A 27,160-nucleotide genomic window follows, 5' to 3' on the forward strand; every position below is an offset into this window, starting at 1 on the left:
CAAGCAAATAAACCCATAAGCTAGAATGTTATACTTGATCAATGGTCAATGCAGGAGTGTATACCTACTTTTAGGACACCTTGTATATTGAAGTAAAACACAAATATTTTTGTATTATTATATTCAGAATTATAGCGCAGAAATTCGTAAGTTGTCGAAAATCTTCGAAGTATAAATTCAAATTAGTAGTAAAAAAAAATTAATACCGTAAAAAGTCATTTTAATCCTCAGTAGTAATTAACAATATTGTTTAAAGAAATGTGTCTTTAATATTTGATAGTACTGGAAAAATCCCTAAAATGTTTGAATGTAATACGAAACCTCTAAGTATAATAGGGCCTTGTGCAGAGTCCTTCTGACGCGTGATTAGTGTCATACTAAAGAGTTTGACTGACATATGTTTCCTGCAGTAGTCAGACCTTTAGTACGACGCTAATCATACGTCAAAACGACTCTACATAAGGGGGATAATGTTATAAAAGTGGTAAGTTTACATGTGTGTGATAATGCATATCACTCGTGGAGGAAAACGAACAAATAATAGATACAGTCTCCTAGTCTACAGTTTATTTTATGTTTACATACATACAGTACGTAAATAAATAAACATTTGTACTAGCAACATAAAAATTGTCAGTTACTGGCAAAGAATGACTTTTTTTTTAGCTCCATAAAATTCGTTTTTATCGAAAAGTACGCATAAGAATGTATCCCTCCCGCTTGATATCATCTATCGAGCGGTGCGTGTTTCATCTCTGGACAATATTAGAGTTCTACAAACGTAAAACTGTTAATCATAAGTAAGGGCTATATCTTCTTAACCATACTGTGTACTGTCGCCTTGCTAGTATCAGAGCCAAAATTTTGAAGAGGATAGTGGTTAATTATACATGTTTTATGATTATAAAAAAAGTCGTTTTATTAATTATCTAGGCAACTACGCATGAGGATTCAAACTTCCCGTATCATTTTATTCAGCTCAACGAGATTTATCAATTTGTATTTCTGGGCAGTTTTTTCGTTAAACGCTAATATAATAATAATAATAATAATAATAATAATAATAATAATAATAATAATAATAATAATAATAATAATAATAATAATAATGTCGATTTTTATCACATTGTTAGAAAACAGATGTTCACTGAACTATCAAAAATAGTTCTTTTCTCACATGTGTTGGTATCCGACCAATTCGTAGATCAAAAAGCGGGAAGTGTGTTCAGTGTTGGTATCTACCAAATCTCGTGATCTTAACTGGAAGTCTTTATGCTATATTTCTGTTATGCGATTATTACGTATATTATGTCAACCGTCATAAGTTGTTTGAAGTGTACACTTGCGAATACAGTTAACTTTCCCTGTGGGTGGTGTTACATAACGTTTACTGTGAGCGTCTTCACCGGAGCACAAGAGCGTTGCTTTGGATGGAAAGTTCTCGATAACCGCACGCCCCGAACGTCAACATTTAAGTGAATGGAATGGAGCTTTTTTTCTTCTTTTTTTTCCCTTCCATGCGCTCTTCAACCGACATAAGCAGCAGACAATAAAAACGTGTTATGTAATTTATTTCAGCTGTAGCTATGACTCACAAGTCAGAGTCAAGACGAACAAACTTGTTAATGCTGAAAATTGAATTGTTTTTGTGATATGATCTTCCTGCTCACGGACTGGATGTTTAACAATCTTGCAGCTTGGTTATGACAAAGAAAGCTTTTAGATTGGATCAGCGGCGAATTTCATTGGTGAAATACTCGGATTAAGAATTAAAATGTTATTTTGTAATACACGGAAGGTCAAAACAACGTGACCACCGGTAGTACTTTCGTACTAGATCTAACGTTCACCAACATATCTAGTACTTTTCTCCTCCTCTTCTTTTCTTATAATTACATTTGGGAGAGAAAAAGGTGAAAATTTGGCAATGTACGAAACTTGGTAATTATTTTCTGGCCCCCCCTTCCTGTAGAGTAGTATTTATAAGAGCGGACTTAAAACTTGATTTCTCAATAAGCCCATTTTATGGTATTTTTTTGTTTTCTCCCGACGTCCTCAATATTTGTTACACTTGTGTTACTTCAGTGGTTTTACAGTGAGTTCTAATACGACAATTAAGTAGGGATTCCGCCAGAATTTTTAGTTTGGGGGTGTAAAGTCAAAATTGGGAGGGTGTAAGTGGTTTGCACGGTTTGCAACGAATTTTGACTGTAAAAAATTTCAAGTTTGGGTTCTTTCAAGAATTTAGGGGTCACTCCCCCACTCACAGGTCAGGGGGATGCTAGAAACCTTCTTAGTATTATATTAATATCGTAAAATATCATAAATATGATGAAAAGGGAGCAGATAAAATTTTAGTACTTTTTTCTGCATAGGTTAGTACGAAATATTTTTGCTGGGTGGCCGCACTGCAGTGTGGGGAGCTTCTCGCTTTGATCACGATCATTCTTGCGTATTGTTGTCGTAGAATATCCATTTTTATCATTCGTGATCAACTGGTTCAGAAATGGCTCGAGTTCATTACGTTTCGGTAGAGATGCACAGGTAGAAATTCGATTGAGCAAAGTTTCTCGGATCAGATCATGTGGCACCCAAACGTCAAGCTTCTATTTCTTTTTCTAGCTAGCTTCCAATTGTTCGGTGATGGACGGTGTTCGAAGTGGGAAGAAAACAGAGGCGGTATGTTTTATTAAGATTTTGACTTCACATACCAGCTATCTACATTTTGAAGTACAGTGATTGCATTTCTATTTACATAATGACTGAAAACCATTGGAGAGCTTTTCTGTAGTTACAGGGAAGGGGCATGGAGAGACTTCAATCCCCCGCCAAAAACTTTCAGAAAAAAAAAGTATCCACTTACGTTGCATTATAGAAAATGCTAAAACCCTAGTTTTATATTAACAATTTCTTGCGGAAAACTTCGGACTCCCCGAAAGATCCGTCCCCTCAACAGATAAACCCTGAATCCGCCCATGCTCAAAACACAACATTTATTTGAATTAAGACAAGAAGACACACATACATACGAAAGAAACAATTCAACATGGTATATCAAAATATAAACTAGATGAGCTTCTTTGAAGACACCTCATTTTAAAAACAAAATGTAGGAAAAAGATAACACAAATGTCGGTGTTGTCAACTTAGAAATTATTTCAACATACCTGCAAATCTATTCGTCAATTATTGTGTATAAAAATAGATTTACTAAAAGTATTTAGCATCTACTCTCCAGTGACGGTATGTCTTGATCAGTGAAAAACCAGAGGTGGTATGCTTTCATCACTGAAAAAACAGAGGCAGTATGGCATACCACCGCATACCGTCTCACTTCGACCACTGGTGATGGATGTTTAGATCATTGGCGATGTTATGACTGCTTACATGCCATTCATGCTCCACTTTTGCTGTGATTGGTTTCCAACTGCGAGAAGCAACTCTGACTTCAAAATTCTGAGAACGAGAGCGACTGAATTATATTTCGGTTGTTTTTTATAACATATCTTGCCCATAAACAGTATAAATTTCTTCGTAGGTCTTCGGAGGATTTGCACTTTATCCACATAAAATTGTAAAGTGTAGAGCAGTTTTGTGGAAATTCCACTCATCTTCACAGTCCAGTACCTGACATCTGATGATAAGAATTCCACCACTTTTTGTTCATCTACTAGCTTCAGCTATCAGCTTCAAAATGACGTTATGCTTGACCCGCTGCAACTTATATACCCTGCTAATTGGCACACTAACGGCATCTCTTGCGCAAAAGTTTTTCAACAGTTTTTGAGAAAATGAAATGAAATCTTTAGTTTTACGTCCCACGATTATGCCGGTTAGGCTAAAGGAGACGGTGATGAGGAGAGATGAGTGAAATGGTGGAATGAAGAAAGTGGGAGAACCCCGAGAAAACCCACGAGCACGGTGTTTGTCCACCACAAAGTCCACACGGCGCGAGCTGGGATCGAACCAGGGACCCCAAGCACCGGACAGTTTTTGAGAGTACTTGATATACCATTCTAAAGGAATATAAATTAAACATTCATTTAATTTTGATTTAAGAGAATGAATCGTTACGTACCCAGTAGGCAAAAGTTCGAGATCACTTTGTTGCCATATTTGTAATATACAGGGTGAGTTTTTAACTTCACATTGCAAAATATCAAGAAATGAGCATCGAACGAAAAAAAAAACTTCGAAATAAAAAGTTACTACTGTGAAAGGGGAAATTTACTTACTTAAAAAAATAAGCCTCCTCTCCCCATGGGATGGGGCAACTTTTGAAAGATTAAATGGGCCCTCCGTTTCTTATTGCAGATTCGAATTCTACTGTAAACAATAATTAAATTTTATTCGATTTTTTGATTCGTGATAGATGGCGTTGTAATCCGTGGATACTAGCTTCACTAAGGGTTTTTTTTTTTTTTTTAACTGGGGCTCCCATATTTCATTCCGGAATAAATCTGCGATGGACAGTGTCAATCTTTTTTTGTCTTAACACATGGGCTGAAAAGTCCCGGGCCTAACACATAGATGGCGCTAGTTGTATTGCATTCACCTTGTTTTCAGTGAATACTAACCTTCACAAGACAGCTGTGAGAATTTCATGATATTCTATTCATTCGTCTGTGAGTTATTGTGCTAAGAGTGACCCTACTTGTGTTAGTTTCAAAACAATGGATCAAAAACAATTTCGTGTTTTAATTTTACACTGCTTCTTGATGGGAAAAAATACCGTTTAAGCGAAGCAATGGCTTGAAAAGTGTTCTGGGGACTCCGCTCCATCAGAAACAACAATAAAACGTTGGTTTGCTGACTTCAAACGTGGTCGTAGAGACACCGATGATGCAGAACGCAGTGGACGTCCAAATGAGGCAGTAACATCAGAAAACATAAAAAAAAAAAAAATCCACAAACCTGTTTTGAATGATCGAAAAGTGAAGGTGCGTGAGTTAGCTGACATCGTAAAGATATCAAAAGAACGTGTTGGCTTTATATTGCATGAGCATTTGACTATGAGAAAGCTCTGTTCAAAGTGGGTGCCGCGTTTGCTCACTGTTGACCAAAAACAAGAACGTGTTGATGCTTCTGAGCAGTGTTTGGCCATGTTTAAACGTAACAAACCGGAATTTTTGCGTCGATATGTGACAATCGATGAAACATGGATCCATCACTTCACTCCGGAATCAAAACGATCGGCATCTGAGTGGACAGCAACTGGTGAACCGCGTCCAAAGCGCCCGAAAGCACAACAATCGGCTGGCAAGGTTATGGCCTCGGTATTTTGGGATGTGCGTGGTGTAATCTTCATCGACTATCTTGAGAAAGGACATACCATTAACAGTGACTATTATATAGCGTTATTGGAGCGTTTGAAGGCCGAAATTGCAAAGAAACGACCGCATATGGCAAAGAAAAAACTTTTGTATCATCAAGACAACGCACCGTGTCACAAGTCAATCAAAACAATGGCAAAACTACATGAATTGAACTTCGAATTGCTCCCACATCCACCGTATTCGCCAGATTTGGCTCCCAGCGACTACTGGCTGTTCGCAGACCTGAAAAAAATGCTCGCCGGTAAGAAATTTCGCACGAATGAAGAGGTTATCGCTGCAACTGAGGCCTATTTTGAGGCAAAAGATAAATCGTTCTACAAAAGTGGTATTGAAATGTTAGAGCGGCGCTGGACTGATTGCGTTGCTCTTCATGGAGATTACGTTGATGAATAAAGCTAATTTTGAACTAAAAAAACGGTGTTTTCTTTGTTAGGCCCGGGACTTTTCAGCCCATGTGTTAAACGTTATCTCGATTCGTAGAAAGTGACGTGAAAGATGGCTATGCATTTAACGCGCATTTAGATAATTCAAATGCGGCAGTGTAATTAGGATTGTATTTCTGGGAGACCCAAAACTTTAACCTAAATATTTCCGTCAAATCAGATGTAACTTTTGTTTTTGAGTGCTAGAAAATTATTCAAATAGAGGAAATCCACTCCATTGTAGGGTTACCACACGTTAGCATTTATGCGGACATGTCCACATATTATGAATAGAAATTTCCGTCCGCATATACAGGTATTTTCCGAAATTCGTGATTTGTCCGCATATTGTAAGCTCAAGTTTAGTGTATCGTATTGGTGCCAGTGCTCAATGATTAATGTAGGGGTTGGCTATCTTGGCATACAATCGCTCTCGAAGTGTGTTGCATCGGATTCTTTTTCCGTTCCTTTTGTATTATGTTTTTGTTTCTGCTGAGTTTTGCTGTGCTAGTGTTTTATGAACGTGTTGTTATATTTATATATTTAAATGATTAAATCTAGGGACTCGTGATGTTGTTTCTTGCTATTTTGCTTATTGTATGCCTTCAACATATCAGACAGGTAAGAAGGACAGTATGTCTCAGATAGTTAATACAGTGAAACCTCTCTAAAGCGGACAGCCGTGGGGAATCAAAAATTGTTCGCTATAGGGAGGTGTCCGCCTAAGAGAGGTTTCAATACTTTCTTACGTAAAGTAATAAACAAGGTAATATGCAATTAGAAAAAAAATATTTTTGCATGAATCACGTGCTTATGAATATTACCAAAATGTTACTGTACCTGCATTAGCTTGCGCCATCCATTTCGAGGCACAACATGGGGATAAGATGTTATAGTTTTCTGCACTTTACACTTATCGCTACTTACTACGTTTTTTGTGTGTTGCTTTAATTTATGAGTTAATTGCAGTCCAGCAATGACTTTTTTTTTTTTAAGACAATATGCGTACCCGTGGTCAAAAATACCAAACTTGTCTTCTGTTTGGTTAGAGATTCGTGCGGAACAATAGAATGATGTGTCATTCCAAACAGTGGGCAACTGGTCAATCACTTTTGTTTCTGAAGCAGGTTGGGTAGGAGTGGAATGCAAGCAAAGGATATGAGGGTGTTGTGAAACAGAGACCCTTCCTCTGGGTTGCTGAACAGACAGTTGACGAGGCAAAATGTTGTCACACCTACATGTTCTTCCTTGATGACATACGTATGAATTACTAAAAGTGTATTTTTAGTGCACTTTCCAACTTGTTTCTAGAGAAAGTGTCCGTAATACGGAGGTAAATAATACCTATAAAAGACAAGAAAGACTGTCCGTGTCCGTACTAGAGAGTGTCCGCTTTAGAGAGGTTTGCTAATATGTTTTTTCCTATTACAGTGTTTGGGGATTACAAAATATGTCCGTTATGGGAGGTGTCCGCTTTATAGAGGTGTCCGTTAGTAGAGGCTTCACTGTATATCTATCTATATCTATCTATCTATATAGATAGATAGATATAGATATATAAATGAAAGTGACGTAAGTTTGTGACTTTATAACTCTTGAACCACTCGACCGAGTTCCTACTTGCACCAACGAGTATCCAGAAACCAGAATTTTTTTTAAAAAAAAAATAATCGTTCAAATATAAACAGATTTCTGTAGAGATTAACAGAAATACGGAACATCTCCTGCTTAGCAACTTTCTACAAGACAATAATTTCTCCTAAATTGGAATATTGTTCACCTATCTGGGCAATCACAGCTCCTACAAACCAATCCCGACTAAACTCAGTTCTACTGTAAACTTCCTTGCAGTAGTACACCTTAAAAACACGAACTGTTACAAGCACTAAATATTCAACTACCTGACACTCGTCATAAAATCAGTGACCTCAAATATCTGTACAAAACTCACACATGGGCAACTCGGGTCCGAAACACTTTCAATATTGTATTTCCAAACTCCCTTCAAACAAACACATACATCTTTTTCATTTTCACCTAGACTTTCAATAGTTCAACGTTCTGTTCTACAGGCTTCGTAAAGTAAACTATACAATGAAATGTCACATACACCCATAGATTTATTTAATTCTGAAGCTGCATATAACCCTGCACTACGTCATTTTAGTGGATAAACTTTAGTTAGCTGTTGTCAACCTTTCTTGCATATTATTATTATTATTATTATTATTGCATTGTGTATCATCTCTTAGATTTGTTAGATATTCCACTGTAAGCTGTATCTGGAAATATGTTTGTAAATAAATAAATGTTCTCCAGTAGCCTTCTTTTTTTTTTTCGTGCGAAGAACGGACTATTTCCTAGTTTCCGTTATGATTGAATTGAAGTTTAACCCTCCTTTCAGGAACGAGGCTATATGAGACTCGAGTTTACAGCTTAACAGGAGATCCGAATCATACTCCCAGCGAGAATCGAACACGGGCCTTCCGCATCGAAGCCATGTACAGTAAGCATATAGCCACGCGGTAGCTCACTTAGTATCTGTTACATTTCTTGTCACTGGCATCTTGGTGGTAATAAAGAAAAACAGCTCTTACAAGTAAACTAAAGTTTCCACTATTTTATATTAATCGTGTGGCAAAACTGTGTTTTGGTTATAATAATCTAGTGAATAATAATAATTTGGTGCATTGTCTAGATATTCGAGGAGTGATCAGAATGTAAGATTACAAAGCCTGCAGTGAAACATGAATATATTATTTTATACAATCAATACAACCAACGGATAATATATACATTAGGTTATTTTTCGACATAGTCTCGCATCGTGGGACACTTATCGCATCGTGGGATGAGTTTGAAGATTCTCTCCTGGTAAAAATCCTGTCGTTTTGTGTTCAGTCACGTTGTCACGAAATGTTTCACCTCCTCGTCGAGAAAGTGAAGCGACTGCCTCCGAGGTGCGGGAACAGGTGAAAGTTGCTTGGAGCGAGGTCCGGGCTGTAGGGAGGACCTCAATCAACTCCTCCACGCGACCTGTGTTTAAATCTGTTGATGCCGTGGTGGCTCGGCCACTGCGCTCCTCATCGGTAACGTTTTCTCTACCAGACGCAAACTTTCAACACCATTCTGCGACATGCTGACGCAACATTACAGTCTCTCCGTATACCTCTACCAGATGCCGGTGAATTTCAGCCGCGGTTCCATGTTTCGCCCACAGAAATTAAACAACTGAGCGGACTTCTTCGCGAGATCAGTTTTCCAAACGAGTCGCCATTTGTGTTTACCTACAACTAGCGCGATAGGTGGCGGGTGGTTGAAACTCGGCACAGTTGCGAACTCCTTATATTAAAACTACCGTACACTCTTCCTCTATAACAGACGAAACTCCAAAAGTATCGGACTTGTAAACTTAGTTTCTGATCCTCTCTCGTAATTAATGGTGAAATAACGCTTAGGTATGAGAATAATTCAGGTATGTATGCACATGCAACTAAATGAAAATAAAAATGGCAAGATGACATTTCTGTATCCGAAGCTTCTTATACACTATTAGTTTAATTACTATGTGATAAAAAGTTAAGAATATTTCACGACTTTGATTTAACATGTAAAATTTACTCCTTTAATGCAGAATATTCATTCGAGAGATTTGACTTTGGATAGTTATATCTTATTTAAGTATTCTGCTCAGTTTCATTGATTGTGTAAATTGTCATTCTTAGTGAGTATGTTCACAAACAACATCGCACCTTCTCGAGAAAAGTGACACAAGTCAAAAAACCTTAAGGTCCAAGTTCGTATCCCTCGCGAGAAAAGTGACATAACACGAAATTTGTCATTTTTGTTCTAATACACTCTGATTTCGGGATAATTTTAAAGCTATATTTACAACACTTTTACACATAAAAAAAAAATGTGATTATAAAATAACTTTAAAACAAGTTACGAGTTATGCCATTTTTCTTGCGAGGGATACGAGTTTGGACCTTTAGGTTTTTTGCCTTGTGTCACTTTTCTCGAGAAGGTGCGACATATAAAAAAGTTTACTTAACAGTGTACTAAACCAGCTATATATTTACATTGTGATTTTTCTTTTTTCTTACAGGTCTTTATTGTACTGTTTCAAGTCAAGTTCCATACACACTACAGGCATACTGGGGAGTTTCCATACGCGAGCTGCATCTGTTCTTATGGCGTTCTTGGCATTCCTTGCAAGGCAGCATAGAAAATGGCATAATGATGAAGGAATATTATCAAGTTAAAGGACAATGTTACCAGTATCCTTTTTATAGTGTGCTTGATCTATATTAGACAACGTTTACATTATTTTCAATTATGGCAATTGCAGTTATACCTTATATTACACGTATACCTTTCCAAGTCACCTTTACACAACATAACAACAATGTGGAGTGCAGGGGCGGATCCAGGGGGGGCGATCGCCCCCCCCCCAGAAGAGGAAGCTTTCTTATTTTATATATGTAAATAAAACCCATCCCCAAGTTTGAAGCCCTTAAAAGTAGCAGTATGACAACCCCCCCCCCGAAGTCGGTCCTGGATCCGCCCCTGGTGGAGTGGCATGATTCGTACAGGCTTATATTGTATTAATTCGAGTAGAAGGCTCGTTAAAAAGCATCTTTAAGGATGGACTTTCCATATAAGGAAAAATTGACCCAATGTGAAAATGAGAACTAAAACCTGTAAGTTTTTGGAATTCTGCTTCATTTGTATATTTAATGGTTCCGAACAGAACCGTTAACAGAAGCATATTTCAGACTCGGCCTCAGATTTTGCATATTATTAGGTAAACGGTATAATTTTGGCAGTACCTTGTTTTCCATTCCCGTTCCTTGTGGGTCCGAATATTCTCAGGAAATACTTCCAGTCTGCGTTCTTTCCTCACAGTAAGCGACTATATTTTGCAACCATACATCACAACATGCATTATTATCATTATATATATATATATAAATGATATTTCATATTTCCTATTACAGCGCTTGGGGGTTGAAAGTAGACACGAAAACAAGCAAAACAAGCCTTGAACTTCCAGCATTAATAGCAGAAAGACTAATAGTGTTAGAAGAAGTGATAAGGTGAATTTCAGAGGAAACCATACTTGTATTTTCGAAAAAAGCCACATTCCAAATGTTTCGAGGCTTAGGTTTCTCATCAGGAGCTATTCAAAAAGAGAAATCTCAAACGATAATCTTACCGAGCGAAGTAGCTCAAATGGTAGACCATTGGCTTCACATTTGGGAGGTCGTGGGTTCGATTCCCGCCGCCGACCATCTTGACATTTTTTCAGGGATTTTCTGTCCTACCAGGAAATACCCGAGATAATACCTACTAGACAGGCCCTGGCCAATACCTTCCGAAATCCTTTCCATTGTTATTGTTATATATTCAATATAAAATGGCCTCTGAGCTGTACCTGGTGATTGTTAAATAAATAAAATAAAATAAAAATGCACGCTGGAGAAAAGGAAAATAGTCAAAGATGAAGCCAAAAAGAACTACCATTGTTCTTCTTAAAGTCATTCCTAAAAGAACTAAAAGAGTGGAAACTTTTCCATTTTTTAAATTCAAATTTGCATTTTTAAGTTTTTTTTTTTTTTTTCTTAAAAGCAAGGAGGCAAGTAAGAATACCCGCAAATCTAGCTCTTCTAGGTATATTATAATTTCCGTGATCAGACATCTCAGATATTGAAAGGTGTTTCGTCACCAAGGTCGTGCCGTGTGGGGGGCGAGCGGGGCGACGGCCCCGGGCGCCGAAGTAAGGGGGCGAAAAATTCGGGAGAGAAAGGAAAAAAAGACAGGAAAAATTGCTTGGAATATATGTATGGGGGTGCCGCCGTATACTCTCGCCCCGGGCGCTGATTTTCCACGACACGACCCTGTTCGTCACTACTTAATACATTATTAAGTCTTGAGCACACTGTCAGACAAAACACCCACAAGAGGGAGGGGAAGAAGTGTTTCATAAGTAATATTGTAAACTTTAGCCATTTTTTAAATTATTTATTTATTTCAGTTGTTGAAATGTCGTCAGCTCAAGTCAACAAAAAATGGGTTATTGTTCCGTTTCCCTTTACTCTTCAAATGTTTAAGTATTGATTGTTTTAATTAGCAGCAAGAGTGGGTATCGAATTAACCCTTTAACAGTCATGGTACAATCCAAGAGGTATAGCATAAGCTATGACCTTGGAAGGGTAGGAAGAACGTTAGTGGTTAGGAAGATGGCGGCGGAGAGAGAGGGGGGGGGGTCTTTTGGTAGGGTTTCTAACCCACGTGGATCCTAACGTTCAAGATAAATACAATTTAACAATGATTGATAAACACTCAACGTAATTGATACATGCAGATTGAAATATTTATGAAGGCTCAATGCCGTTCATATCTTCTGTTTCATCATTTCCACCTTCTGTTCTTCTTTGCTTTATTCTCGAAATTCTAAGAACCGGATCAAGTACTTCTAATAAAATTAATCTTTTCTCGAAGTACTTGCAACAATACTTTTACAGAAGGTCACTGATTGTGAACAAGTTCGACGAGCAACACACTTGTCAAAATAGTCCAGTACGATTTTTGTTTTCCTTTGTACTCGCTTCTTATTCTCGTTCTTATTAATTTGACCTTTTCCCACTCATTCAAAACACGTTTTAATGTACTTAGTGAAACATCAGTAACGTTAGCAGCTTGTGTACCGGTACCTATTTTACATTGTTTGGTTTCTAACTATCAATCTCTTTCTTCATAAAATCATTTTTAAAATCCCAGTTTTTGCTGTGATTCTTCTTACCTTTTATGTGATAAAAAGGAAGCAAATCACACAACACAAATTAAAACAGCATAGAATTATACACCACAAAACGCTACCACACTCCACGGAACAAACGCTGTTTAGTTCGGCCACTATTGAGACCTTGAAGACCCCCACCCTAACTGAGTTTCATAAATAAGCATCCTTGGAGGGAGGATACAAAAGGGCCATTTTGTTTTACCAGAGAAAATGACAAACTTTACTGGATGAGGAGAAAAGAAGTTGTTAGGTCTGCAGTATACAGGGATTAAATATTTTCTGCATCGTCCCAGGATTATGCACTGAGGCTAAGGAAGACGATATGATGATAATAAATGAAATAATTGAATGAAGAAAATTGGACGAAACGTGAGAACCTGAAGAACAAGAACATGCATGCACACAGTGTTTCTCCATCACCACTTGGCACGACCTAGGAGTGAAGCACAGACCTCACGCACCAGCGGTGAGCTCTCTACCACTGAGCCACTGCAGCTCAAAATATAGATCGTGTCATGTTATGGGATTTTTACTTAATTTAAATTAATACATGCTCATCATGCACTAAAGAAATAAAAGGTAACCATAAATCTATCTAGTACATTTGAACATTTAGGCAAAGCAAACAAATGTTAATTATTATGACAGATGAATATAAGTGGAGGGAGGAAAGTGATATTTCTCTGTGAATTCAAACTTGAACATTTGAAACGACTAGTTCATTAAGGAATATAGCTTTTGAACAAAAAGTGACTAACAAACATAGATGATTTTCCAAATATAACTGGAGGTGTTGCAGAAAGTGAACCTGTGGTCACCGACATAAGTTGTGGAGACAGTAAAGTTGCCATACAAAAATTGTGTGATTATTTATTTTTAACATTTTTGTCAGCACTGAGGCGGTACTAGAGGTCTGCATGGATATAAAATATCTCATCCTCAGATAAGGAGAGAACAGATATATACAACGTAATTGTTTTATAGCAATTAGGGTTTTAAAACTAGCTTCTAACATAATAATTCAAGTCTTCCGGACAAGCCCCAAACTGAACAAAGCTGGGAGAGCTACCTCATGGCTGAGCGGTTAGCGTACGCGCCTTTGGCGTGGGAAACCCGGGTTCGACTCCCGGCTGGAGCTTATGTGGTTCGGATTCCACGTTAATCAGTAGGTCCGCGTCTCATATAGCCTCGCTTCTGAACGGGACGTTAAACTCAAAAAATCAAATCAATCAAATGAACAAAGCTGGGATTGTCAGTGGAACGTCTACATATCCAATATATAAAAATGAATTGATCTCGTGTGGGATCGAACCACAGGGAAACCACTGAACCGCTTGAAATATTTTTTGAATATAGTTAGCACCTACTTAGAAATGGGTTTTCATCATGTCACTCTGAGAGAGAGGGGGTCAAAATGTATGCCAAAAATATATTTCACAAATCCCTCAAGTTAGTAAGGTGAAACTCAGTAATAAACTCTTCACTACAATAATCGAACAGTGTCATAGTATCTCTTAAATTTCCCGTTTTAATGGAAACATTGTGTCTCAAAACAACACCGACAGCGTTTGGGAGGTGATTCTTAGTGACTCTTGACACCAAAATAAGACAAAAAGTATAGACCAACCTAGGTGCACTTCCGGAGTTATAGGCTACCGAAAACATGAAAAAATGAACTTTAATGGTCCATAGCTCCAAAATGATGAGACCTACCCGGGTCGGGTTCACTTTGGAACTAATATGTGCACTGTCCAAAATACAAGTTTCAGAATCATAAGGTACTCACGCAACAATTTTTATGGAGGGAGTTTGGCTACGGGCATATAATTTGAAGTACTTACCAACTACCTCTATAAAAATTATTGCGGAAGTACCGCAGGATTCTGATACTTGGATATTTGGATAGGGCATATATTAGTTTCTAAATGAAGTCTTGATTCTACTATGGTAGGTCCCATAGTTTTGGAGCCATGGACCTTTGAAGTTCATTTTTGTTTTCTGCAGCTTATAACTCCGAAAGGAAACATTTGTACACCCAGGTTGGTCTATACTTTTTGTCTTATCTTGGTGTCGGGAATCACGTCGCAAACGTTGTCGGTGTTGTTTTGAAACATTTTGTATATATTTTCACTGCATTAAAGTGACGTTGTCTGTTGTTGGTGATCGCATCACGGGAAAACGGCTGACCCGTTTGAAATGAATTTTGAAACATAGTACGTACCTCAAGCTCGGTTTTTATCATGTTACTTTGATTAAAGGGTGAGTTTTAAGAGGGTTCAAAATTTATACAAAAAAAGAAGAAGAAGAATATCTCATAGGTTTTAATCATTACATTTTCATTGACTTATGTATCCTAAGGGAGTAGAGTTCAAAATTTAACCCTAAGTAGAGTATTTTATGGGTTTTACCACTACACTTTCATTGAATTGCTTTTTATGAAAAAATAGATTCTTGCTATTTACGATAATTTTTTTGTCTGTGAAGTTAAGTGAACATTTGGGTGCATACACTGACCAAGGTAGATGCAAGTGAGCTGAAGCCTTTTATATTGGACAATATATGTAGTTGGGATCGTTAGTGTCATTGTTCATCCGAAGGTCTCAATTGTAGTTTAGTTAATTGTATGATAAGATATCAATCCGTTTCAAGCTGAACATGAAATACAATCCGTTCCGATTGTACAGTGTTGGGAAGTAACGTAACCCAAGTAACGCGTTACTTTTTAAGTAACGTTTCCTAGTAACGTTACATTTTTTCCAAAGTAACTGTAACGGTAACGCGTTACAAATTTTTAAGTAACGTCCTAGTTTGCGTTACTTTTTTCGCGTTACATTTCGGTTGAGTATATATATTTTTTTCGGAAACAAATGTTTCTTTCCTGTAAATGAATTTCTCTGAATGAAACAATCGAGCATGAACTATATATGTCAGTGACCGACAGTCACAGACACAGAGAAACAGATAAGTTCGTAGTGCCACTTGCTGTTTTTGGAAGATGAGGACAGCCCCAGGGAAATCACGTGTACTGACTGCAAGCACCTGGAAGATTTTGTCATAGATTTTGACAGCTTCAAATCAATACATTCAGTAAGTGAATTAGGAGTGCAATGATACCGGTAGTCTATTTTACTTTGATTGGTGTTGTTTTTATAAAGATGGAGAACGAAAATATTTTACCGTTCGAACATTTGGAAGAATACTTTTTTCTTAAGAGCTGAGGATGTTAGTGGACAGAATTTAAAAGTAAAGTGTCTTAAGTGCCCCGGCGGAAAATATTTATCAACAAATAGGGTGCCATAATTAGCGATGTACAGTAAGGGATTAATATGAATAAACTGTGTTCTGATGAGCAGGCCTACTTTATTACCAGAAAATAGTTTGCTGATGGTATGTAATATTGGAGTTCTTTCAGATCAGTTTGCTTATCCTAGAGTCCCGTTGATTATAGAGTAGTGTAATGTTTCTCTATATTCTTTATTTTTAATTTTACATAACAACATTGTTATTATTATATAATTAGTTTAGCAGAATAATAATAAGAAACCATTTTTTCTAACGCATAGGAATGAATACGAGTCAAGCTAAAACTCGACTCGACTCGAATTCAAGTCGAGTTTCGAGTCAAGTCAAGGGTAATATCCTCGAGTCGAGTTTGATAAATGGCTCGTTCGTTTTAAGTCGTCTTGAAATCATGGCCTGATTACACTGGAAAACGAAAGCCATGGAATACTTTTAGTGTTGCCCACGAGAGGGGACACAGCTCGCATCTCGTCTCGTCTCGATAACGAGACCACAAGAGATTTTTTATAACAAGCTCAGCTCGGCTCGGCTCAACTGAGAAGATGGCTCGAGCCGGCTCACTTGGGGTGAACCATCGGCTCGAGCTGGCTTGGTAGGGATGAGCCATTTGCTCGGTTCGGCTCAACTGAGCCGAGGGCTCTAGCCGAGTCGGTTGGCTGAGCTGTTGGCTCGGCTCACTTCTCGGTTCGGGTCGATAGTGAATGAGCTGTGAGCCGAGCTGCTCGAGTCGTTGACAATTCTAAACCCGGACCGAGCAGTTTTAAAGATATTTGGCCAGTGCCCTATAACTTTTAACAGTGTTTGGCTCGAGCCCGAATACTCAACCTAGACCCTCAATCCAAATTCAGAAGCTCGTGAATAATGTCCTTGACTCCTAGACTTCACGACTACCGAGATTGGCAATCAACTAGTTTTTAGTATTCTAATACAAACCGCCTATCTTTCTTTTTATATACAGTGTTGTTATAATAATAATAATAATAATAATAATAATAATATAAGTTGTAGTAGTAGTAGTGTCATTGATAATAATTATACTGTCTTTGTAATATACTTGAAGAATGTACTCGAAACTACACACCAGATTTGGCTCGAATCGACTCAAAACTCGACCCCAATTTGAGTAGAGTTGGAGGAAATTTTTCGAGTCAAGTTCTCGGGTCGAGCTCAAGGATGTCAGTTTCTAGTCGAATCGAGTGTCAAAGAAAACTCGCTCGAACTCGCTCGTGTCCATCCCTACAAGTAACGCAGTATGGCATTTTATCAATGTTACATTATATGAAAATGTTCATATATAAAGTAAAAATTTGTCTGGATTTACATAAAGCGATTCAGAACGTATAATAATAATAATAATAATAATAATAATAATAATAATAATAATAATAATAATAATAATAATAATAATAATAGCGGTAGTAATAGTAATACTGACAATTGAAGTCATAATTTTTTCACATTTTTAAAGTTTCGGATCTAAAAGTAACGCGTTACTTTCGAAGTAAAATAGCAGTTACTTTTTGGGGGCAAGTAACGCGTTACTAACGCGTTACATTTTAAGAGAAAGTAAAGTAACTTGTAACGCGTTATATTTTTACAAGTAACTTACCCAACACTGCGATTGTAAGGCACTGCGCTAAATAAAGTGCAATAAAATAAATGCTTAAGACATAACGCAAAAGTCTTCAGAGAGAAGAAACGCCACTTTAAACAAACGAGCATAAAATCATATTAGTACTTCATATTTATTGTAAGATTTTAAAAGCAAAGAAATATCCTGCGAACAATGTTCGGTTATTTGTTCCAAAAGGGTAATTACACTTTCATTTATCATTATCATAAGTATTCTGCTATTATTAGCAGGTCACTTACCGCAAATGAGAATGTTAAGAAACTTGGGGAAGGGCTGTGCAGAATATAGGAAGAAAATAAATGTTAGAAAGACAAAAGCCATGGTGACTGGAACGAGGGAGTCGGTGTCAAATACAGAAGTAGGAAGTGAGACCATAGAACAGGCAACTAGTTTTCGATACCTGAGTGGTATTATTAGTGCTGATGTGAAGTGTAAACGTGGAATAAAAGCAAGGACATAACTTGTATGCAAGAAGTCAATAATTAATATGCTTCGAAGACTAATTACGATAAGTCTTCTATTTTCACGAATATCCGGAAAGAAAATTAAAAGTATTTTTCTCAAAAAGATACAGTATATTGAAGCGGATATACGCCTTACCTCTAGACAGAATTTAATGCACAACAAAATGAAAAATTGTACCTCGAAATCCTTGGTATCTTGTGACTGACAAATTTTAAATCTATGCCCTTAGAATCTTAGGCCTCGCCATTCCGGTCCTAGAATACCATTGCTTGAATTCTATTCCTTAATTAAATAAAGAAAAGCCATGAACTGTAAGAGCATTTAAATAACATCACTATTTACAACTTCACAGTAAATTTTCTTAAGATTTCTCTGTTGCGAAGCTGTTCTTCTTGAATATTATAAACATAATGTAACGTATGAAAAATCACTTTTAGCTTAAAATAAATTAATTTGAACCTAGACTTTTCCGATTTCTTCTTTTAAGGATTGTGTTGACGAGCGAATGAAATTTCAAAATGGGCACTTTAAAATCCAAAGAAATTTAAAATGTATTGGTCAGAAGATATCAAGGATATCGGTCAAATGATACAAGGCACAGTTTTAAATTGTGTCATTTTTCGTAGCCCAAGTGTTTACCAGTGCAGTGAGAAACAAAACACATGTGTAAAATGTAAGACATTAAATAAATGTTTCATTACTTTCATGTTTTCTAAAGTTGCTTCCTAGATGGGATTTTTGGTCTGAGGAATGGTACAGCCATGCCGAGAATAGATTCAAAATATTGCTTCTTTAGATGCACTTTCTAAGGACGAAGAAGTCTTTTTCTTAAGCACGTCTGTAGACGCTTTCACCGATTTAACATTGTCTTTGGAGCGTGTCTAAAGACACGTTCTCCAATAAAGAGGTTAATTATTAATTGCCAGTCTTACATGATATAGGTTCGTTCACATGATATAGCACCTACAGAGGTACAAGGAGAATTTCGTTAAAACATTACTACTGGAAGTGTCAGTAAAGGTTAATCAACACTGATATACAGGGTGATCCACAATTATATCGCTATTTTCATTTCACTATTATTCTGTCATTAACAATGTTACATGGTTGCTGTCAAATCTGTTATGTACTATGGTCCTTGCCATGTCAAGGTAGACACCAACATTAGTAGCACACCGTTGCAGTCGGGGCCCCCAACGTTCCTCACAGACGGTTGCAACATGTCGTTTGGTACCAGCGCACACTGTTCCTTAATGACTGCTTCCAAAATGTCTAAGTCACGCGGTTTTTTGGCATACATTTTCTCTTTCAAATATTCTCAGAGGAAAAAATCCAATGGAGTCAAGTCTTGACTTCTCGGTGGCCACTCATTTCCGCGACGTCCAATAACGCGGCCTGGAAAAAGCATTGTCAGGTCATTCTCGCGAAATCAGCCAAAATAGGGAGGTGCCCCATCATGCATGAAGTACAAGTTGTCCATTCCGTTTGTAGCATGTGCACATACCGTTCCGCATTCACTGTTTCACGAAGAATGTAAGGACCGATAAGAGTGTTATCACGAATACCACACCACATAGTCAGCGAAAAACGTGACTGCAATTTTTCAATTGTAGCTCCAGAACTGTTGTTACTAGAGGCCCAGTTCGCAGTTATGGCGAATTATGAACCCACCCACATGGGACACTGCTTCGTATAACCACAGAATATTACTCAGGCTATCTGGTTCTTCTTCCATCCATTGTAATGTGGATTCAGCAAACTCCATCCTAACATCACAGTCTTCCGGTGACAACGCCTGGATAAAATGTGATTTCCATGGTCTCCAGTAGATCTCCTTCATTAGCCGTTGGACCGAACATACGACAAACCAGATTCCCTATTATATTGTCTCAGAGACTTCGTGAGACTTTGCACAAACGCCACAGCAGCATTGGCTTTAGCCTCTTCAGTGACAACTCTCTTTGGGGCTCCAGCACCCTTTTAGTGAGTAACCGAACTCGTACGCAACAAATTCGCATGCAGTCTCTTCATTGTTTTCAAGTCCAGAGTCGCGTGTCTCCCCTCCTCCCGTCTCCACCATCTTTGCACCATTACAGGCGACTGTCATACTTCCATCTTCGCTGCAATCCGAGCACGGTCAGCAATGTTCAATCACTGCGCCATCTTCACTTAATTACTGGTTATACCTGCAACAAACAACAATAGTGTAACAATTACATAATGGCATGTAATAGCATTGAATAGAGCATAATATAACGGTAGAGTTATTTATATTATAACGTTTGTGATAAAATAGCAGTAAAATAAAAATAGGAACATAATAATGGATCACCCGGTAGTTCACATACTAACGTTAGTTGCTGAGGAAGGTAATAACTCTCTGCTGAAACGTTCACGATGAGTTGGGTAATTTAGATGTTTTTGGTAAGTTGAGCTTTACATCCTATCAAATCATTAAGCAGTTTCATTATTCATGTCTTCTTTCACCATGTCAGACCATTTATAGCCTGTATCTAACTAACTGATTGTTTCCAAACATCCCACAGATTAAGAGAAAGGAATAGAGTAGTTTCTGTTATTTACGTACAGTATCTTTCCTACGCATTCCATCTAAAATACTTTTACATAGACAAGACATGAATGGTATACATCTATCTGCCACACATTTTTTGTTTCTTCTACAGTCCTGAATTCACACGTACTTATTTCATGATAGCTTACATGTTTCATGAAACGTTGATAGAAGTAAGTGCATACAGAAGGAAACTAATATGACCATAAAGGAATTGGTATTTTCAATACTTTTAAAAGCTAATTGTCATATATGTTGTAGATTATTTGTCATTATGATTTGTAGAGTGTAATAGTATAATTTGCTATTTTGAGTAAATTGTTATTAATTTAATAAAATGGAAGGAACACATTTTTACAAATCATAGAAATAATTTTCCCCACATATATGGTTATAAGCCTTAACTGTATGATCAGAAAAATACCTCACGCCGAAGAGGAATGCAAGTTGTGCTTGCCTAGTCCATCGTCTATAGATTTAGGAATGCCTCCAAGGCTCTATTATCCACTTGTGATATTCCTAGTACGAAATGATCCATCAAATTGCCACCCTGCTGAAACAGTAAGTTGTCTTTTGCGACCGAAATTTTAATGTATTAAAAAGTATGTGTGTAAGTTATGGTCTCCTATATGTATCCCTTAATGTTTTTCGTCTTTCAAGATCTAAAGTTTATAAATAGATATATATATATATATATTCAAATTTGTTTTATTGATGCAAGGGAATCAGTAATTATCTTTTTTTTTTATTTAATGCAAATTTCTTACATTAAACTATGGACTTTTCATTTTAAAAAATGTATTCAATTTATCATTTTAGGTTGCCCTAATCAATGTCATTCATATTAAAGATAACGTATGCACACTTCCAACAAGCATATTGGCTCAGTACTTGAAGCAGGCAAATGGACAACTTTCATGTTTGAAGGTAATTTTATTGAATTTTTCTTTTTTTGAATGGATAATTACAAAAATAAATTACAAGGCAATTATTTCATGTTTCACGAATAAAGTCCGATTGCTCTTGCTGCGCAGTAACAAAAAGTATGATACAGCAGCGCTAAACAACATGAGTTGCAAGATAAACATGAAGAGGAACAATTTTCTTTACTCATTGATATTACAAGGATGTTAAAATGTATTTATGTTGTTAAGAAACATTCTACAAGAGCATAGATGGAACGACAAAGATGTCTTGTTAAAAAGAAAGTAGACGACCGTTGACGTTGCTAAATGTAACTGATATATTATTAAATAGAGATACTTTCAATTGGTATCAAAATACTGGTGTTAACTGAGATTCAATCATGAAACTCAAACAACTATTTTTCATTGTAAGATAAACACCTGTAATCGGATAATTTCATAGTTGAAGTACCGTATTTACGTGATTCTAAGACGCACCTTTTTGTTTATTTTTTTCCTCCAAAATCACGGTGCGTCTTAGATTTGAGTTATGCAAATTTAGGCCAGATTAGATGGAGTTTTGCCAAAGATTGCTAATGCCGTTAGTCACGATTCTGTAAAGATTGTGAATTTTGTGTATTTGGCCATCAAAAGTGGAAAATTTGGACAAGATAGTGATGCCGATGAGGAAACAGATGGTGAGCAGTAATGTGTCAGTGTTGTTTTTGCGAGTGCGTGCAAACCAGAAGAAAATAAAAGTTCTAATAATTGCTGAATAATTAATTTGTTTGTGTGTGTGTGTAGATACTGGTATAATATACCGATAATGGGTTGCTATAAAGCTGACGCAAGTGTTGTACCGTAATTACACTGGGAAAAAAATGTACCAGCAGATTCACATGAATATACCGTAAATTCCAGCAGTAAGTTCAATGTTTCTTTATTTTCCCATAACATTATTTGTTTTCCCATGTTTATTAATCTTTATATATCATCATCATAGGTATTCTGCCTTTATTGGCAGGTCACTTGCCGCAGCTGAGAAGCTTCCATGGTCCACGGTCCTCCGCTAACCTTTTCGTCTTCGCGTATGATCTTTCTGTTTTAATATCATCCATTAATTGTAGTCTTCTTCGCCCCCTCCCTCTCTTTCCCGCCACCATACCCTCTAGGACATCCCTCATGATACAATCTCTTCTTAGGCAATGTCCCAACCAGTTTCTCTTCCTCTTCCTAATAATATCTAAAAGTGTTCTTTTCTCACCCATCATTTCTAACACTCTCTCATTCGTTTTCCGCTCGACCCAACTAATTCTTTCCATTCTTCTCCACACCCACATTTCGAAGGCTTCCAGTCGATTTTCGTCACCTTTACGTAATGTCCACGTTTCCGCCCCATACAGTACAACACTCCACACGAAGCATTTTATGAGTCCTTTTCTTTCTTTTAAAGGCTTCTTTCGCTATTCCTATCCTTGCTTTTATTTCACGTTCGCATTTCATGTCATTACTAAGAATACTACCCAGATCAATACTAAGAATACTACCCGAAGGGGTCTGTTCACTTGTTCTATTTCCTCCCCTCCTACTTTTATATTTGACACAGACCCCTTCGTTCCAATCACCATGGCTTTTGTGTTTCTAACATTTATTTTCATCCCATATTCTTCAAAGCCCTTTCTCATTTTTTCTAACATTTTATTGATTTTCTTTTCAGATTCTGCAACAAGCGCCATATCGTCTGTAAATCTTATGCATCTAATCATTCTACCTCCTACCGAAATGCCATCATCATCATGTAGGCTCTTTTTCACTATCTCTTCTAGATAGACATTAAATAGTGTTGGCGAGAGACAGCATCCTTGTCGAACTCCCCTTCCAATTGCACTCTCTTCTGTCAGTTCTTCCCCTATCCTAACACTTACTTGTTGGTTCATGTATAAGTTTCTTATGAGTCTTCTATCTTTCCATTCCAACCCTATCTTTGTTAGAACTCCCAACAACAATTCCCAATTCACGCGGTCAAAAGCCTTTTCTAGATCAATAAATACAACATACATCTCTTTCCCTTTTTCTATAAATCTTTCACCGATCACCCTTAATAATCCAATAGCATCTCTTGTGCTCTTGCCTCTTCTGAACCCGAACTGCTCTTCCTCAACATCTTTATTTGTTCTTCCATATAACCTTCTGTTCAGTATTCGGAGCAGAATTTTAGCTGCATGAGATATGAGACTAATAGTTCTATAATCCTCACATCTCTTTGGGTTCGATTTCTTAGCCATCGGTATCATGGTCGTTTTCAGAAAGTCTCTTGGCCATTCTCCTGTTTCATATATTTCATTGCATAGTCGCCACAATTCTTTCTTTCCCTTGTCTCCTACATTTTTGATGAATTCGATTGGTATGTTATCTATTCCTGTTGCCTTTCCATTGCTAATCTCGGATATAGCCTTTTCAAACTCATCCCGAAGAATACTAAATCCTTTATCATCCTCGCCTACTTCATTTTCCACTTCAACATTTAGGCTACACGGTCTATCCCTACTCTCATATAAGTCTTCAACGTATTCTTTCCACCTTCCTATGACCTCATTTCTCTCGCTGACTACCTTCCCATTCTTATTTTCTACTGCCATCATAATACTCCCTTGTTTCCTCCGAAATTCCATAGATTTCACCTCCTTGTACATTTCCTCATATTTCCCAACTCTTTCTAATTCTTCTATGGCCTCGCATTTTCTTTTCTAAAACTCTTCCCTCGCTTTGTCTGTTTCTCTTCGTAATTCATTATTTAACTTTCTGTACATCTTTCTGCCCTCTTCTGTATCAACCTGTTTCCACATCTTCCTCTCCCTCATTTTCTACAACATCTGCTCTGTAACTCATGGTTTCTTAGTAGTTTTGTGTTCGCGGTAACCTACTGTTTCTTCTGCAGCCTGCTTTAAGCAACGTTTAATATGTTTCCACCGTGCGTTACTACCTGCGCCTATCCTTTCCTCGATTGAACATTTTTCTTCGAATTTTTCAGCGAAAAGATTTCTTATTTCCTCGTTTTTCAACTTTTTAGTATTCAACACTTTGTTACCTACTTTTCTTCTGTCTACATTTTTCAGTTGAATATCTACTTCGGCCAGCACAAGATTATGATCTGAGAAAATATCAGCCCCGGGAAGGGTCTTCGCGTTCTTTAAGCTATTCCGATACCTGTCCTGAATCATAACATAGTCTATCTGATATCTTCCGCCGTCTATTGGTGATTTCCATGTATATCTTCTTCCATGTATATATATATCCCTTACGTTCGAAGTTTGTTTCCCAATTTTTCCTTCAAAGAGGCGCGTCTTACATTTGAGGGCGTCTTAGATTCGCATAAATACGGTATATTGTTTTCACTGAATCGATTATTCGTAATGCATAACAATGCAATATTCTTTACACAAAAATGTATAGAAAATATACTAATGTCGTAGAAATGTTCGTCAATGCAAAAATGAACCAATCACGAATTTAAAATACCTTTAATTAATTTGTCAGTCTAAATAATGTATAGCAATGAAAGAGACAACAAAATATAACTTCTACTTATAATATTCCAAAAATATAATCATGCAATTGAATAATCTGGGGACCACCCCATGGTGAATATAAATGTAGTGTGTATATACACAAAATCGACTCCTGACGCCTTAAAAATTCTATTTTATTAACAGTTTTTTCTGCCGTAACGCGTGACAAGATTTGTGTCGTAATCCACTGAGAATATTCAAACTGAGGGAGCGAAGGCGACGGGTACTACAGAAAATAGGACACCGAAGCTGATGCTTCAAGTCACTTTAGCTTAAAATATCTTGCAGAGCATTAATGTGTGCATCTTTACACACTAGATTATATTCAGGATCAAACCATTTTAGGTGTGTACTGTGTCGTATAGTTTGATATAACTGTTTTACTGTTTACATTGACAAGCAGTAAATCAACTAAACTTTCGCTGTAAATGTTGAGATCATTTTTCCCTCGTACAAGATGAAAAACCATAGAAAATTGTCAATTTCAAGTTCAAAGAAAAAATTGTTGTTCAGTATAAACACTAAAGTTTACGAAATATTGCAATTTCAAACTCCACGATACACACTACATAGGTAACATTTTTTTATTTTTAATATTTTGTAGGTTTTTTTTTTTTTTACTACCTGTCTTCCGAGCCAAAGTTGAACATACCAAATATTAGGCAGGTGGTCATAATGTTCTGGCTAGTCACTGTATTTAAGATTAGTTGCTTAACGAAGACTTAGTCAATCAAGTCGACGTATGATTCATAATATTAGCTGATGTATGCTTTCTGCTATCAGTATTATGGGATCACATAATTATATTAATTATCTACTAATGTGAATAATGTTTTCCAATTGTATTGTTTTTTTTCTGATATTTCGAATCCCCTCCAATGTCGGTATATTTTTTCTCAAGGCTACAAGGCTTTAGTCGCTGTTTGTGTAGTCTTTACATTGTTTTTGTATCTCAACAGTGGAATAACAAAAAATATATTACACAGTATATTTACCTATACATGTAGTTTTTTCCCAGTAGATATGATAACTTACAAAAAAATTATATTTTATGTTAGCAAATTTTTAAAAACTAATGCACTAGCTATTGATAAAACTTGTAATTTTGTTCTAGGAATCGTTTGAGTGGATGGCTGTTGTCACCTTTAAGAAACAAGGATTCCTAAAGCAATAATACAGGATTTAGCAATAGTTTTTAAAAATTGCAAAATGAAATCTACTTAAGTTAACATACCTACTGGGACAGGTAGACAAAACAACAATTATAGATAAATACACAGTGTAATATATTTTTTGTTATGCCACTGTTGAGATACAAACTTCCGGGAATTCCATTCTTCTGGAATACATCCCTGTCACACTCGAAAGTCATTCTGTGTAGTCGTCGCACAGTGGCAACCGCCAAGATATCAGATCTCTTTAATTGCGTTCATGTATTCTGATTTATGCCGTTTTAGAAAGAGTGTCGTATCACAACTGTGTGTAACCATTGTTATTCATATATACACACGTGTTTAGTCGGCTGCGTGCATCCTACATGAATAGTACGTAATTCATGGGTTAGGAGTTCCAGATATTTAATCCTTGATACACTGTCTCCTCCTTAATAATATCTCCACCTTGTCGTGGTAGGGAGGCTTGCGTGCTCCAATGATCTCAAGAGATATCAGAGGGCTTCTGTGCCGGACAGATGTTTAGGGATAGGAGCCAGACGAAGAGAGATATTATGGCATTGGGTAGCAGCTCAACATTACCGCACTGAGGCTGAAGATGATTGACATCGGCAAGGCCCAGATGTCTTCTATAGCTATTTCACTGCGAGGTGGAAGGACTTGGAACACGATCACCTTCTCCAGTCCCTAGAAAACAACATGGGAAGAAAAATAAGAAAATGAAACAATAGGGAATACGACACTACTGTTTCACGGAGGGTCGTCCCCGGCAGTGGGGAAAACATCAAAGTATAAAACAGCTCTCCCAAGGGAGAGAAAAGTTTTAAAATTTCCATGTTGCCCACCAACCTATGATTGAGGAAAGAAAGATGGTGATGCACTGTGTAAGGTATATATTTAGATTTGTTTAATTCGCAACTAATTCTAGAAGTTAGCATTATATGCGTCACTCACACGGATTTCAAAGCCTTATATCGGCAG

At 37.0% G+C, this 27,160-nt stretch overlaps 1 protein-coding gene across 1 annotated transcript in view; it reads left to right on the forward strand.

Moving 5' to 3' along the window:
- Positions 1-27,160, forward strand: part of LOC145663933 (cell growth regulator with RING finger domain protein 1-like) — a 97,040-nt gene that overhangs the window by 67,758 nt on the left and 2,122 nt on the right. The window contains exons 3-5 of the mRNA XM_081730143.1: positions 9,867-10,038; positions 20,950-21,094; positions 21,353-21,460. Of these exons, the coding sequence (XP_081586269.1) occupies positions 9,867-10,038; positions 20,950-21,094; positions 21,353-21,460 (425 nt within the window). The remainder of the gene's footprint in view (positions 1-9,866; positions 10,039-20,949; positions 21,095-21,352; positions 21,461-27,160) is intronic.

The sequence above is a fragment of the Thermobia domestica genome, chromosome 11 (assembly GCF_964235325.1).
Source record: "Thermobia domestica chromosome 11, izTheDome1.hap1.1, whole genome shotgun sequence".
NCBI lineage: Eukaryota > Metazoa > Arthropoda > Insecta > Zygentoma > Lepismatidae > Thermobia > Thermobia domestica.